We start from the raw sequence: 17,548 nt of genomic DNA, 5'->3' as shown, positions 1-17,548 counted from the left end.
ATCGGATTAAATACTTATTCATTCATTATATCATGATGTGATATCCTAACAAAAAATCGTGCCTACAATTTTATTAGCTGAAATAAATGGCGCGGTAGTGCGCCACATGTTTTCTAGTCACTTATACAATTTCAGATTAAAATTTTCACTTAACCCGGCCTCTTAAAATATTTATATACTTACAAAAAAAAATGTCACCAAGTCTCAAATATTTTTATTTTTGCAGGATATATCAAATGAGATCCGCGGCGCGGCGCGGCGCGAGAGACGTCGGTTTATAGGCCCCTTAAACCATCTTAAATTTTAACGTATTTAAATAATAAATAATATTTAACGTAAAAAAAACGTATTTAACCAGTCAACTAATTGGCCTGATGACAAATTTTGAAATCCCTTTTATTATTGTCGGTACACTTGTACTGGTTCCGAAAAACACAATATTTCAGCTATACTCATAAGATTTAAAATAAATAATTGCATTTTTTTATAGCTAGTTTAAACCTCGCGCGAAAACGCCTCGCAAGCCATTTGTGACGTCATTAGTTAGTTGGTGGAAGGGTGATAGACATTGTTTACATACTTACAATTACGAATTTTCCCTTGAATCCGAATGATATTGTAAATTCAGCACCATATATTATGATTAGGGATGATAAATACATTACAAACATTAATCACAATAACTCATTTTATACAAAAACTCTCACACGGTTGCAATTTAAGATAAATTATTTAGATACATGCAAATTCGTAGTGAAAATCACTGAGCGCCGGTTTTATTTTTAATTTTTCAGTTTTTCTGGTTATGACAGCCAACATGGCAATGATAGTTCCATTCAGCCAAATAATTAAAAAAGTTTTTTGGTGAAATATCATATTATTTAGCATTTTATTTGTTTAATAACAAATAAATATTTAATCATCGTGTAATAATATTTTCTGGACGTAATAAATGTTTAGTGGCGAAATAACATTTTTTTTGATCCTCCAAACTCTTTGGTGAGGATGTATGGATGGATTACGGTCAATGAGGTTGTCTATGCTGCTCTAAGAAATACGTCATGGATTGATGACGTCACTCCTTAGGTCGCTTCTGATTGGCGTTTCAGTCAAAATGGCTGATTGGAGAATTTTGCACTTTTATTTTATTGAATATATTAATAATCGTAATGTTTATACTGAGATTGGGCCATTTTTTAGAACCATATTAACATATATGTTTCTATGAAACTATTATTTCCATGATTCTTTGTTACTGTCATCAGGCCAATTAATCGAATTTGGGTAGTTAAAAAAAATAGAAATGGGTACTAAAATTAATAGTTTTGGCAACTAAAACGGAGCCTTAAAATATATCAATATGAGTTGTATTTTAATGCCGTTACAGCTTTTGATAATTTTTAGGCAGGTACCAAGTATTTATTTGGCAACTGAATTATTATATTGGACACCATTTATGAAGCACATTTTAAAAAGAAACGGCTATCTATAATTCAAAAATGAAGTTCTTTTAAAATATTTTGTTTGGTCATTACACGGTCAACCTAACACGCTCCTCTTCGCTTTGCTCGTCGTCGCACCTATCTGTTGACTCTAGCAGAACACAGTGGTAACTATAGAAATTAGTAATTAAAAATTTAAAGATCTAATGGTATAATGGCCATTAGGCGTTTCATGATTAGAAATTTCGACTATAAGTATCTTGACCATTACGTATTGGTAAATTTGAGGTGTTTTGTGTAAAAAGTGACCAATATTCATTAAATTTGACTGCTTTCTTGTTAAAATACTACCTAGCTGAAACGACATGCTCAGTTATGACTATAGGTGATTACTTAGGTGTGAACAACTAGATGACAACTAAATTTTATGATCGCCTTACAATATTAGGTGCCAATTTATCATTTTAGTCGCCAATCTATCACTTTAAGTTCCCTATAATTTTTTTGTGTGGCTTGATTTTGCTGCCAGTTTTTTTAATAATATGATTTATATGATGCTTATATTTGATTGTATAATTTTTTTTTTGGCGCTAAAATATTAATGCTCAGACAAATTATATTATTATATGCCCAATGAAAGTTCCTGTTTAATATTTTAGTTGCCCGGTTAATAATAAGCCTTTTTTTATTTAGTATTATAATATTTATAATAAATTTAGTACAATACATTTCCACAAAGTTTTATTTAAATGATAAGTCGGTGTTTAAAATTAAATTAATAATTTGAATTATATGAGCAATTGAAGGGATGTTTACAAAAATGACATAACTGACTACACTGGTTGACACCTGAAACGATTAACAATGTTCTTAAAAAAGTCTCAACCGCTTTAAGCAGTTATGTTGTTTTTGTAAACACCCCTTCAATTATTTCCGGTTGTTCTCATCTTGCTAACGGTGAGTACTTGCACAGACATAATCTCGTAGCCAGGATTATTCACCAGCAACTTGCTCTTCTATACGGCCTTATGGGTAAAGGGTCTAAATGAATAAAGATAACAATATGAACAAAATATGTATAACAACAAGACGAGACATTTGTAAATGAAATTTATATCCGTATGAAATTAGAGACGAAGTTTGCCGCGTACGGATGCCTCACTCTATCAGATTCGTGACCAAAACCAAATAGCAACTTGTCGTGGTCGAACGTTCGCGATAACTGGCCGCGTAGCCAACATGCCAATCGCTTAATACTCTTCGTAGCGTTAAAAAAGCAACTGTCACTGTCGCACTAATATGAAATAGTGATAGAGAGACACAAAGCGTTTCGTCGTCGAAGCGATAGCGATTGTCACCTTGGCTAGGCCGGCTGGTTGCGTAGCGAAGTTGCCAATCGTTTGCTCCGTGGTGAACGATACGGTAGTCTCTATCACTCTTCCATATTAGTGCGACAGAGACATTAGCGTTTCGTTCGTTACGGAGCCTAAGTGATTGGCATCTTGGCTAAGCACTCTGGACTCTGCTTTATTTTATATGATGCGATACTTTAACTCAGTGGTGGGAAGTATGGCCCGCGGGCCAGATCCCGCCCGCCGCTGGTCTTTCGAATATGTAATAAAAATGTAATTTTGCTATCATCCTGGCCCTCGTCTGAAATTCCTTCAAGTTTTGGCCCCTCACGAGGAAAGTTTTTGCCCACCACTGCTTTTACTCATGTCGTTCCATTCATCCTGTATAGGTATTAGGTGATTTACGGTGTAGTTGCTTATTTTAGAGTGAGAATATTAATGATACAAGACAATGCATAGAATTAAATAGTACCTACAATAGTTTAGAAAAAAATGAAATGAAAAACCATATAGGTATGTAAAGATAAAAATATAATTCAAAAAATTTAAAAAAATTTTGTTAATTAAAATATTGACGAATTATACCCTGCCTTTTGTACAAGGCGGCCTGGTATAGTGCCGCCTGTGGTACAGGCTCCGGCCTGTGGTTGTCGTCAGGTTCTTCCTCGTTAATTTCGCGCATTTCCACCCTAGGAACAATAAAATTACTTACATAACATAGTGTATAGCGAGTAAAAAAAAATACACATCTTTGGCATCGTGTGGTAAATGTGTGGAACTGTTGTTAGTGCACCGTCGGTGAACACTTTCAAAAATAGACTGGCTTACACATTATAAATTAATTTAATTTAATTCATTATTAATTGATTTAGTACGGCTTGGTACGGGTTAGCACATTGTTACTGGTGAATTCTCAATGCAACTTGAGACTCCGGTGCCGTTAAAAGATGTAATTGTCTGTCGGTAGATGTCGCTATACGCCACCCCAAAGGCGTGTATACATAAGGGAAGGAATGGAAAGATTCGCAAGATTCTGGTAGGCTTCCGTAGCTCAATTGGCAGAGCTAACGCACGGATTGCGGAGGTTGCGTGTTCAAGTCCTGCCGGAAGCGTAATTTTTCCATTTTTTCCTTTAATATAAAATTTGACATTTTGCAACTTTAAAAAGTGCAAAATAAAATACAAGTGCTACGATATATATGCAACAGTTGCAAAAAAAAAATTAAGCCCATAGAGGCCGCTGCGCTTTGGACTCTTTACTTCTTAACTGTAGGGCCACTGCGATTCCTAGACGAGAATCATTATGGAGCAATCAACATAGTTGAGAAGACCGTGGGGCATGTACCCATGCACCCTGTTCAGATCGAAAATGACCCGCCAAATGTTATTTTAATAGGTAACTATCATTGTAGTCTACGATAGACGTAATGTATTACCTGAAATGTTTCATGATGTTGTAGATGGTACAACAGGCATATATTAGCCGGCACGCCTTTTCTGGGCTGTAGTGGAGGGAGCGGTCGCAACCCAAGCAACGCAGTGACCCTTTCAGGTACCCGTTGGTCCGCTCGATGGTGTTGCGGACCCGGCAATGCCATGCTGTGTACCGCTCCTCCGCAGACTCCGGTGCAGCATTAAGGACTGGAGTCATAAGCCATGGCTCCAGTCCGTAACCTGAATCTCCTGAAATCATGTAATCAATTTAAAGATTTTTTGTGAATAACTATATTATTAACTATTAAGGACATTCTTACACAAATTGATAAGCCTCACGCGCGTTTAGCTCAAGAAGGCTTGTGTTGTGGGTACCTATTCACTAATCAGACGACGATATGTATAATGTATAAATAATTAAATGCATAGAAAACATACATGACTCGGGAACAAATATCTGTGTCATCATACAAATAAATGCCCTTACCAGGATTCGAACCCAGGACCATCAGCTTCGCAGGCGAACATACATACATATATTTCTATACAATTTATATACTTACCCAGCAGGTAATACGACCCGATTCTCAGGTCGTATAGCCGTCGCATCTCATCTTTAACCACTCCGTGAACTGAACTGGTCATGAACCTTTCCCGGGTATTGAGCATTTACATGCAGCAACCTGCAGTTTACATCAGCAATCTAAAAGTTAAAAGCTTGTGAAGATAACGTGTTTCAATAACGTAGTATGCCTATTCATAAATATAAAATATAATATAAATTTGTTGTCCTTTACAACATCCTCCTTGTAAAAATTACCGCGCCATACTTAAGTACGTTGTGCTTGTTGTTCCATGATGATTAAGGGCCAGTTGCACCAACCACATTTGACAGACTGATCAACGTCAGAGCCGGCGCGCCCCGGCGCTTTACTATGAAACTTTCCATAGATAAAAATTTAAAGAACTCTTTAACGATACAAACAGTATGGTGCAACCGACCCTAAGTATCATTATAATTTTTTAAGCTAGTTAGCTAGAGAAATGTATGTCAACATAAGAAGGTTTGAAAACTGAAACTCTAGGTCCATGGGGTCCCATCGCGCACAAGTTGTTTGCAGTAATTGGTGACCGAATAGCTGGCGGCTTCCTGGTACAACGTATTAGCATTGTGATACAATGAGGAAATGCCGCCAGCATCCTTGGTACAATACCTCAAGGGCCTATTTTAGATTTAAGCCAGTTATTAATTTAGTTTAGTAGTATATTCGTTTAGTTATATTATAGGGACATTCTAACACAAACTAAGTCCCACGGTACCTAAGCATAAGAAGGCTTGAAGTATCACTAGGTATATATCTTTTACATAAAAAAGTGTTAGTACCTACATATTTTTATCTTGTTGAAACTCACCAATTGCACGTTGATTGTATGCTTTCCCTTACGATTGATGAACTGCAGGCCGTGCGGTCTAGGAGGAGGAAAGATCGAGACGTGGGTGCAGTCCACAGTTCCCAACAAATCTGGCAAGCCATATTTTTGTTCAAAACCTGCCGCGACGTCTCGTCTTCCCCCCTCGGTACCCGGGAAGGATATCCATTTCGGTTTAAGGCTGAAAACAAATTGCTATGAATCGGTGGAAATCAAGCGTAACAAATACCAGAAACAGAACTATAGATAGGTAATACGAAGTTCATATTACGCCTTCTCTTTTGCTCTCTAGCAATAGTAATGCTATTAAGTATATAAACCTACATTATGTACTTACTTATTTAATGTAAGTATACATTAACCATAGCTGTGCCTCTTCGTTTCGTTTTTTTTTCGATTGTTTAATTATTATAATAGGAGATTTTAATAAGTAATTTGTTTTTCGCTCCTACCTAATTCTTATATTACCTAGTCAATGACAAAATGGGGACTATCCATTATCGTTTTAAGAGTTACATCATACCTTCTGTTGACAGCAGCTACCACCTGGCTCAGGTATTTGGAGGCTGTCCTTTGTGCCACGCATAAAGTGTGGTCCTGTCCGACCTCCCGCTGGTAGCTGCCACCTGCCATAAACTTAATGGCAACCAGCACCTACGATGGTAAATATTGCTATGATTTATGATGAATATAAAGATTCCAAGGATAAATGTACTTACACTTTATGAATGAATTCCATTCATAATGTGCCCATGCAGTTTTATAGCTCAAATAGAATTACAATTATTTTGGATTACTTATATACCTTGATATGGACAGGGAGCCCATGCTGCTGCCGGGGAGCCAACGCACCTTCCAACTCCCGGCACAAGTATAAAGCCATAGGCTTATTCATTCTGTAGTTATGGAAGAATTCTTGTTCCGGGAGCTCGAAGGGGTTGGCTAAATCCCTTAGACGAGCCCGCTGAATTTGTCGGGCTCGTTTTTCTTCATATACTTAACATAAAGAACAAAGCCATTCTGAAAATGTTGTGATGGTTATTTGTTATATTGTACTTGTTATATACGGAGTAGGCAATTAAATAGCATTCTCGTAAATAAACTATATTTTAACTTACCTTTTGAAGAGATTTCTGAATTTCTTTTTTACACAAAAATGTCCCAATCACCCAAGTCGCGCTCTCAAGTCGCGTAGACTTTGACTCGCGGTTTGACGTAAACACGAGAGAACATTTTGTCTACAAATAAGGTAGTTGTGCTACGGTTTTTAGTTCAAAGTCGCGATCTGTGTCATTTTCTGACAGTGACACCTGATCGCGAGTTTGTCGCGGCTCTCGCGCGTGAGTTGTGCTGCCAACACGCGACAAGCCGCCAAGTCGCGCCGATCTGTCTGTTCTCGCGCCTGTCGCGGCCAGTTGTGCTAGAGGTGCAGATATTAACTACATCTGAACGCGCCCTAAATGACGTCTGTCATCTGTCATCGAAGCTAACCTGTCAAATAGTTTTTCTCGTCCGCCCCGCCAACGATATTGGCTTAGTTTTTATTTACTGTTGTAAAAGTGGGTAGTAAAGTGCTTCAGAGTTTCCGGCGCGTCCGGTCGCTCGTCCATTTTGCCCTCTGCGGCCATGGTGAACAGTCAGTAGTGTGAACAAGTGTATACGTGAAGACCACGTGCCGATTGGTTGTAGCCGGCGACTGGTTCATCTATTATAAGTTAAGTATTGTTAGTTTGATATAGGTACGCTTGCTTTGATATCTATTCATTGTATTGTAACTGTGTATTCTCCATTTCTCGTAAGTCTCTTGCTATACCATGACAGTGTAACTTGTACTCATAACGTAACTATTCAGTCTTATCTCGTGGTCCCTTAGCCTAATACTAAAGACCCTTGGTCTGTGCCCTCTATGAATGTTTGTCCCCGTAACTATTGATCGTTGATGTATTTGATGTGTCCACTACCTGGCTAGAGTTACGAGGGAGATCACCACCGTACGTGAGGTACGGTGGACTTGGTTATAGAAGGCAGAGGAGAGGGCCTCCCAGTGGTTGTGAGGCCCATGTGTTATTGGAGAGTGGAGAAGGGCACCCCTGTGGGTGTGGTGCCCGTGAGCTAGTGCCTGACGGCAACCTGTACGGTGTTTAGCCTGGAGCCTGACGAGGCTGATGTGTCGACACCCCCGTGGTCGCGGTGTCGAAGTGCCTGTGGCAGGCGTATGTTTGACGGCACCCCTGTGGTTGTGGTGCCGGTGATTTGTGGGAGGAGTATGATCTCTGGGACATTACGGACTTACTGACCATGTAACCATGCAGAGTCTCCTTGACGTTACTGACAGACATTAACTAATGACCATATGTCTCTTACCATATCATACTAACCGTACTTATTGACTGTGTAGTTAAACTATTTAACCCCCAGATGTCGGACGGTAGCTCCGAGGTAACGACGAGAACCTCTAATAAGCGAAGCACCTAGACTGCGATTGCATCATAATCAGCAATGAACAAGGTAAGGATTTAGAGAGTCACATATATACAGGAACCCAGGCACTGGTTTATTTGGTATCGCGACGCCTCCATGCGTGTGTGTTATCGCAGTCCTATTAGTGATATAAAGTAATATATTCATACACACGCATGGGGGTAGTTCGCGACATGGCGCAAGCTGTCAATTACTTCGGCCATGAAGTTGTCTCAGGTTTTATGCCCTGCCACCAATCTGCGGCTGAATGCTTTAATAGCATTGTAGACGATGCACGGGGCCGGAACCCCGTAGGCCTACATGCGAACCTAAACTTCGAATAGACTACAGTCGAGTGCTCTTCAGTATCGACCTGTTAATACTTTTACCGGCTGCAAATCTAGTGTGCACCCACGAAGACCTAGCCTACTATGTTCTGGGATACTAATGAAAACACAACTCGAATTATTAAAGTCTATAATGGTCATTGAAAGGTTAATTTTACACAACAGTCTGTTTATACCGCACTAAGGCTATACGCAAATTATTAAATCTACTTAAACACTGAAAAATCTAGAATGAAACTAGGATCCAGAACTTTCCGAACAGAGTAACCTCGAAGTTAATATTTACTTGCTAACCGGTAAAGACGCACTGGCGGCCCGAGCGGCGCGTCGAGTATAAATACGAGTATGCAATTTTGATCCCATATGGGTGGAAAAATTTGGGGAAAAATTAGCCAATAGATATCTATTTCCGGTGGACTTCTAGAATGTTCCAACGAACCGGGTTGGCTGCGCAGGAGCAGCCTTACTACTCTAACATATATATCTCCTATCTCTTTCATGACGAAGGTTCTGGAAACTAGATCACAAAGTACGCGCGGTTTCTCTAGCTACTAATACAGTATACCCTATTACACGGACATAAGGTCCAGCAAATTCAACAGTGGCTAATGCATTGTTTTAATGTGATTAATTATTCATCTATAAACCTGTACCTAACAATTATTGTACTAAAAGTTGTGGAATACTAAGTATTTATATAATAGTAAAGCTGATTTAGCCGCAAATGATTTTAAATGACATAAAATGCGTTTTTTGTTAATAAGTAGTAGGTACTTAGACTATACAATATTTTAGAAAGTTTAATGTACACTTAGGGCATTAAATATGTTATTCCACAAAAATGTATAACATTTTCCTATTGATTAAAAGCCTTATTATTGAAGAAAGCGACAGCAACATATCGGTAGTATGGCGCTGTCTCTTTCCACGCGCCAAGGACGAAACGATTCCCTGCCGCTTCGCACTCGCAATGACCTTGCGTTATAAACCTATTTATAGTGTCCGACCGAAACATGTTTTTTTGCCGAAACCGAAACCGAAACCGAATGTTCGGCTTTGGCTCTAGTTTCGGCCGAAACCGAAACCGAAACTTTTGTAGACTTGTTAAAATCGTTGAAAAAATCTCATAAAACCGCTTTTACACACATATTATGGGCTGTCAACACCCAATGTCCTTGAAATTGATGTTACTTAAGCAGTTTTTTAAGAAAATTACTAGAGTTAGACCAAGATAATTCTGCAACGATTTTGATAAGACATGCAGTGCAAGTGTTACTTTAAACGTCAAAACTTCTATGAAATGATGACGTATAAATAACATTTGCACTAGTAGCACTGCGTATGCTATCAAAATCATTGCAGAATCTTCTTGGTCTAACTCTATTCATTCACCAGTCAAGCTAACAAGTAGATACAGGGTCAACCAAAACAGCAACCTAAAACGCGAGCGCAGCGAGCGCGAAATTTTTTGTTAACAATATCGCAAGGCCGGGTACCGATCTACACCTGGGCCTAAAAGTCCGAAGTGCCCCAGTGAGGCGAACTTTCATGCGAAGTCAAAGCCGTGCTTCAGGCTTCAGGATAAGTAGTTAAGCACAGACTCCAACCAATGTCCATTGTATTAAAAAGCGAGACCGCAGGCCGAGCATGGCGCAGCGAGGCCAAAGGCTAAGCTGAAGTAGAGGACATGTGGAACACAAACCAATGGTAAATTGAGGTAAAAAGTGAGGCTAAGGTCGAGCATTCGTATGAAAAACTGTACTGGGGACACTTTTAAGGGTTTTTTCTTCGTTTTAATCAATAGTCAGCTGTTCAGCTTCGCAAAATATTAACTATTGAGAAAATCAACTTTGCGGCCCTAGTTGAGCGTAGCCTTTAGCCTCGCTTAAAATTTGCCATTAGAGGTAGATAGGAAAATGACTGAATAAGTGAGTGAATAAGAGCGAAAAAGACATCGTTCGACTCGGGCCGAGCTGATACTCGGCCAACGGCTACGTGCGACAGTGCTATCTCATTCACTCCGATACAATTAGACAGTGTGCGCGTTATAAGTATTGACAGCCTCTTAAGACTGCGTCGACCGTCCAGTGGCGCTCTCATTAGTGAAATTGTGTTTTATAATAAACCAATTAATTTCTGTACCTATACATGAATCAGTATATGTAGATATGTATTAATATTGTTGTCCTACTTATTCCCCAACTTTTGGTCTTTGTCCGAAGTACCATTTCGTAAGTTTCGGCCCGGCCGAAAGGTTCGGCCGTTTTTTGGCCGAAACCGAAACTACAGCCGAAACATGAATTTTTGGCCGAAACTGGCCGAAACCGAAACCGAACTTTCGGTCGGACACTACCTATTTAATGCCCTATTCTAGCCTAACTACTTCTTAAACTATGTCTACGATTCTATATAATAAAATTCAAGCTTATTAGGTATGTAGGTACTAAAGTTAGTCGCTGGGTGTCCGTAACAAGCATAGATAACCCTCGAATACGCCATCCGAGATATTTGCACAATCTTTTTGTAGGCTTCAATGGCGTCAATAAAACCTTCGATGGACTCCTCTGAATTTCCAGCGTATCGAGCTTTGCAGCGGAAAACGTCTGTCAAGGCGTCCCAGATACCGCTGGAGTGACGAAGCCGAAAAAGACCTGTCCGCCCTCGGAATACCCAACTGGCGCGAAGTGGCGTAGAATAGGGCAGAGTGGCGCTCTCTTGTATGTATGTATGTAAATCCTCTTGTGAAATCTGCTGTAAGGTATGTTTTTTTTAGCTAATGCGGATAATTCCTAACCTAGAGGTAAATTATGTATTTCTTTTTTTTTATTTGGATGATTGGTTCACTGGGTTTCGAAAACGGCATGGCTTATCCAGTAAAAAACCTCAATAGGTGGAATCTACGCAAAAAATGTACAGACCCTTTTTAACGAGTATTTTTCACTATTGGAAGACACTAAAGAAGTTAAAACTTGATGACCCTCACAGGATTTGGAATCTTGACGAAACATCTGTATGTTTAGATCCGACCAAAGCCAAAGTAGTTGGTGCAGTTGGTGCGCCTTGCGTAAGAACAATGGCTGGCAGTGGCAGAGAGAATATTACGGTTTTGGCAGCCGTAAATGCAGTTGGTAAAAAAATAAATCCGTTGCTAATATATAAAGGCATGAATAAGTATGAGCAGTGGATAGCAAAACCTAAACCGGAGTATGATTTCGAACTTGCCTATGCTGCAACTAAACGCCGCTGGATTGACACAAACTTTTTACAATTATATGTCAAATATAATGATTCCAAGTTTGGGTCATGAAAGACCTGTACTAATTATTTATGATAGTCATACAACTCACCTCGACGAAAGGGTTGTAATAAGTATTAGCCATTAAGAATGATAACTATTTTGAAATTGCCGGCACACACATCCCACTTATTGCAGCCGCTGGACCTGGCAGTTTTTAAATCGTTTAAACACACGTGGGACATGAAGCTTGTTGACTGGCAACGACAAAATGTAAGCACGAAAATTCAAAAACAAAAAAATGCTGATTTGTTTGCAGATGCTTGACGCCAAATGACACCAAAGGTAGAAAGTGGATTTAAAAAAGGAAGTATAGATATATACCCTTTTAACCGAACAGTTGTCCCAAAGGAAAAATATGACCTGTTATTACTGACATACAAGCAGTGAACTACAGAAACCCAGGTCATTATTTAGACATCAAGGATATAACATATGTGAGCAAAAGTAAAAGCTGCAATTAGAGAAAAAAAATATCCAAACAATGATATCAAAACATTAAAAATTCTGGGTTTCTATATTGAAGGAGTTAGCCAAATATATCGACGTTTCCGATTTGCTAGCCCACTTCTTAAACAAATAGAAGTGTTAGATTCTAAAATTATCAAAGAAAAAACATAACTCCCTGGCACCTAGTGGCAATAGTAGCAATGCTGTTCCCAAATATATTTGACCAATCAAAATTACAGGAATTGGATGACCAGTGGCGTTTGCTCAGAAACACCACTGGTATAAACATCGATGAAGCCGATGTCCCTAGATTTTGGGCATCCGTTGGAAAACAAAAAAATAGGGGATGTGGAAGCATTTCCGACCATGTGCAAGTTTATGAACTATCTCATGGTTTTACCACTCTCAAGTACTGCAGTGGAACGGGTTTTTTCTACCATCAATCTAAATAAAACTAAACACAGAAACTCACTGAGCACAAAATCCCTGACTGGAATTATATTATGCATTCCAAGAGGCTAGCTATACAGTAAAATTTCCTGTTTTGCTCACCAGGTCACCAAATGCTGTCATTATTTAATAAAAATATGTATGAGGATGAGCAAGGAGATAATTAATAATCGTCTGTTACTTGTCACTTCGGCTTCAACAAAGGCCGGTAAGTACAAACTGTAATGTAAATTACTGTTAATCGTTATTTATAAAAATTTTACACTTTAAACTATAAATTCCACGTATAAATCGTATAATAACTGATTTGAGATTTCAACACGATGATTTGACAGCTTGACGACCGTTCGGAAACTCCCCTTTAGAGCGCTTTAATGTCACCATAAATGGGATGGGTGCAAGATAAGATTGACGCCAATTTCTTTCGGTCGATTTGATCATCCCGTCGATGCCTTAAGGCGTAATGAGAATGACAAAGATAATTTCCGAACTTCGGTGTTCGCGGTTATAACTATAACCCAGCTAAAGCCCGCTCACACTCGTGCGCGAGGCAGGGACCGGCCCGCTATCCCTTATAGAGGGTTTTATAAGGCTTTTGCATAAGGCTTAACTCACCATACCCTTTGCCAGACGAAACCCTTACAAAACCCTTATCATCCGCTCCGCATATGGCTTATAAGGGTTACCCTTATATGTAAGGGAAGCCCTTTTAGCATATAATTCGTGAAAAACTGATCAGCCTAAAAGTAGATTCAGCTACATGCTCTGAACGAAAATTCTTCGGAGTTACTATTCAATATCTGAATAACGATAAGATTATAGTCAGAAATTTAGCAGTAGCAGAAATTTTTCAGTGTTAAACGGCCGAGTTTTTAAAAGAAAAACTGTTAGAAATACTAGCCGAGTTCTATATTTCGACTGATCAAATTTACTCTTTGACAACTGACAACGGGTCCAATATGAAAAAAATGGTAAAGTTATTAAAGGGTACTTATTGTTCCGAAGACGTATTTGAAGACACTACTTCTGCAGATAATACTGATATGTCTAGCGATGAAGGAGATGATGAACCGAATGAAGTATCAGAAGAATCTGCAAATTTCGAGTTGACGTTGCTACAAAATGCTGTTAGTAATGACACTTACAACGTGAGGGGTATGTTATGCGCAGCGCGCACTCTACAGTTAGCCATTAAAGACGCTATCAATGAAAATGTTGAGATCCAAGTAACTTTAGACTTAGCCAGGAAGATTGTAAAGATTCTGCGTATTCCTACAAACAGGAATCTGTTGAAAATAGCACATTTGAAAGGACCTATTATTGATTGCGCAACAAGATGGACAAAAAATATTTTTTTATGGTGGCTGCCCTACATTAAAGTGGGGATGAAATTTTTTTTCGCTTCCACCCTATAGTGTGGGGTGTCGTTGGATAGGTCTTTTAAAACGAATACGGGTTTTCAAGAACCATTTTATGATCAACTTAATATTTACGGAAATAATCGATCTGAAAGAAAAAAAGTTGTGTTTTACCCTTTATTTCCCCTAACTTTTGAACCATGAGGATGGCGCTAGTAGTAATACAAAGTGTTATTCCTTCATTTTATTTTTTTAGGTTTATAAAATTATATTTTTATGTTTGATAACACATCTAGACATGAATTTAAATTACTATGTTAAATTTCAAACCTAACAGTGGGATAGTTTTTCCGTAAAGTGTACCACAAGAATGCATAGTTTATCGAATAGTGATAGGGCTCGCTTCGCTCGCCCTAATTATCTTCTGTATTGCCTTACTGTAGTGTTGTTTTCTTTGTGCAGAGCATTAATATTATAAACTGTGTCTCGAGCTTAAACAATAGTTTTCTCTCCCTCATCTTAGTTTTACCTATTTTGTACGCTCTATAGCGTGCTGGCCGCCCAATACTATTCACTATTTCTCTCTAAAAATTAATTCAGTTGGTAAATAGATTTTTTTAGGAATAACACAGACGTGTAGTGTGATAATAGAGCGTCAGACCCACGAACCCTGAGTATCACCGATAGTCCATAGCTTATTAAAACCAAAACACTTGTTACAAATTACAAAACGAGGTTTTCAAAGGCCACAAAGTGTTGTATACAATTCATTGATAGTGGCACATCGCCCATCACTCGCCCGACAAATATCAGCTATTCCGATTCCGGACGATATGCGGCTGAGGAGGGACGTAGTGTATGTGCCTCGTATTCCCACTAGGAAGACACGACGAGATTGCCATGTTTGCAGGTGTAAAAATAATACCAAGTCAGTAAACTCCATGTGTGTCACTTCAGTGACAAGGGCTTGTGTTGGAGTGATTGGCACTCTTTAGAACAACTTCTAGCAAGAGTTGTGTTTATCAGAATAACGGAATAACCAAGCGGCGTAACTATTAATAAAGAACGGCAAACACATAATAGGTACAGCTAGCTAGTACGCTATTGTTTTAATATTGACAAAATACGCATATAACTCATTACCGAAATACATATAATATACTCAACAGGCGCAAACTCAAACTAGTAACACTAATGTTTAACATTAAGTATAGTGGACATCCAAAGTATTTATACGACAAATTGTTAAGGCAATAGGCGTTCCACGCATACACAGATTGATTTCATTTAAGGGCAGTTTTCGTTTCGCAACATCGAAATGCTGGAATGACCTACCTCCTCCTATAAAGAAAACTAAATATCATTACTTGTTTTAAAAAATGTGTAAAAGCTCCTATCACAATAGAAGGCATGGTGTAATTGGTCGCAATAATTTAATTAAATACTTTGAACAGTTAAACTCACTTGCGGTGCATGAAATTATTTTTTTCACATTCCCCTATTGTGAGCAAATGTCAGAGGCAGAAAACAATACTAGACATAAGTTAAATATATCTCTATACAATCTTTGTACATATATCTCTATACAATATTAGTACCTAAGTTTAGCATAATTGACACTAACAAATTTGTTAGTAAATACCATATGCCTATGGTGTTTTTGAGTAAAGGTAAGTGTTGCCTTTCAAATTATTACAAAAGACAAATAGCTTTATCGCTATCCTATTTACTTGACATTTCTGCCAAGAATTTGGCAGACAACTCTGTATAACTTAATATAACCGCGGCTGCGCCCGCGATGCTTCAGTCAATAAATTAGTCCGTAACTTCCTGCACGTGTTTCTATTATACATTCTCAGACTATAGTTATTAGCAACCTTCAATCTGCAACCTTGAATTAGTTATTTATATACGTACCACTACAAGGGTACGTACATTGGTGACCCCATTAAAGAACATTTTGTCAACTTTTAAGATAGTGAAGTAGTGTTAGTGTAGTGAAAATGACAAAGGGTATAAAACTCGTCGTCGCGCCAGGACCTGCGCCAGCCCCGGCGCAGGGTGCGGCGAGTACGATTCCTGCAGCTGGAACACCAGAAAATGCGGTTCCAACACCGGTCGTACCAGTGAGCCCGCAGCCGTTACCAGGCCCCAGTAGGGACTTGGGGGATACTACCGCGCTCGCCAGCATCACAGTACATTCAAGGACTGCTTTTCGAAATTTTGGACGTTGTGGAAACATTATACAAGGTCATGGATGCCACGCGTCCATTGGAAGTCACAGAAATAATTTCCAGTAAACAGCGACCAAAGGATGACGACTTAACAGGGAAGTTGAATAGACTCTCAATGGAGGTGGCGGAGTTATAGAGGTCAAGGCGTCCGCAGAGAAGTTCCACACCGGGGAGGCAGCCATCAACTGCGTGTCCTCTACAATTCAATTCAATATCTTTAATGTCAAAAACACATGTCAAAATATACAATAGGTACACAATAAAATTAGAAATACAAATTAAAAAGGAATATATACAAATGTCAATATACAATGTACAACAATGCTTTTAGAATGCTGATGCGACTGCCCCGTAGATGCAGCGCCTCAGGTATGTTCGCAGGCGCTCGCGTCGATGGTTTTCACGCCCTAATGCGCAAAAAGTACGCGTCGATGCAGAGGCGATTGAGGGACAACAACAGCATTCTAAAAGTAATTGCTGAAAGGATGTATAGCTGTCATATATAGAAACAGTGGGTAGACAGTCTCAAGGGGTGTGTCACAAGACAAATAGTTTTTAAGATATATGACGGTGATTCTAAATTTAAACTTGTAGGCCTGGAGATTAATCCATCCAAGTGCGAGTGTTTCACCTGCGGGGGCATACCCACTGAAGCTAAATGTCAATTTAAACGAGGCTCAGTGGTGTCAGGCGTCCTTACCGGTTCTGTACGGGGGCCTTGGTGTTCGGCGGGTGCAGGACATCGGTTTGGTGGCCTTTTTAGCGTCGGCGCATGGCTCAGCGGGACTTGTTGCGCGTATTCTGGGAGTCGAGAGTGGGGATGTCTGCGTGCCTTTTGTTTCCGAGGCCTTGGCAAAGTGGGCTACTTTATGCCCCACCGATGAACGTCCTGACAACTTGGTGGCGCAGAGAGCGTGGGATGACATCCTGTGCAAGTTCGCGTTTTCGAAGTTGCAGAGTGGGGCCTTGGGGAGCCGACCTGGCGCGCCTCATGGCAGTATCCAGGCCTGAGTCGGGAGCGTGGTTGCATGCTTTGCCGTCTCCGCACCTGGGCACACTGCTGGATAACGACTCGCTGAGAATTGCAGTGGCCCTGAAGTTGGGATGCAAGGTATGCGACGCGCACCGGTGTATTTGCGGGGTGTTGGTTGAGGAGAACGGCCATCACGGGTTAAGTTGCCAGAGGTGCGCCGGTCGGTTCCCTAGGCACCACTCTTTAAACGAAATTGTACGGCGGGCAATGGTGTCGGCCAATATCCCGTGCGTACTGGAACCACCAGGCTTGTCTCGGTCGG

At 39.6% G+C, this 17,548-nt stretch overlaps 3 protein-coding genes across 3 annotated transcripts in view; all 3 read right to left on the bottom strand.

Annotated features, from left to right (window-relative positions):
* The window catches only part of LOC134794745 (uncharacterized protein K02A2.6-like), a 140,678-nt gene that overhangs the window by 18,821 nt on the left and 104,309 nt on the right, over positions 1–17,548 (bottom strand). The gene's annotated exons all lie outside the window — the stretch shown is intronic.
* LOC134794740 (putative nuclease HARBI1) lies at positions 3,305–4,764 on the bottom strand. Its single transcript, XM_063766522.1, has 2 exons — positions 4,231–4,764; positions 3,305–3,483 (listed from the first exon to the last, which is right to left on the bottom strand). The coding sequence occupies exons 1-2, from the start codon at positions 4,485–4,487 to the stop codon at positions 3,354–3,356; spliced, it is 387 nt and encodes a 128-aa protein (XP_063622592.1). The 5' UTR covers positions 4,488–4,764; the 3' UTR covers positions 3,305–3,353.
* LOC134794739 (putative nuclease HARBI1) lies at positions 4,339–16,903 on the bottom strand. The gene is made up of 5 exons (XM_063766521.1): positions 6,465–16,903; positions 6,183–6,313; positions 5,642–5,840; positions 4,792–4,931; positions 4,339–4,477 (listed from the first exon to the last, which is right to left on the bottom strand). Exons 1-4 carry the CDS (start codon positions 6,552–6,554, stop codon positions 4,845–4,847), a joined length of 507 nt encoding a protein of 168 aa, XP_063622591.1. The 5' UTR covers positions 6,555–16,903; the 3' UTR covers positions 4,339–4,477; positions 4,792–4,844.

Source organism: Cydia splendana, chromosome 11 (assembly GCF_910591565.1).
Source record: "Cydia splendana chromosome 11, ilCydSple1.2, whole genome shotgun sequence".
NCBI lineage: Eukaryota > Metazoa > Arthropoda > Insecta > Lepidoptera > Tortricidae > Cydia > Cydia splendana.
Note: the sequence above shows the minus strand (reverse complement) of the source record. Positions and strands in the feature narration are given on the sequence as shown.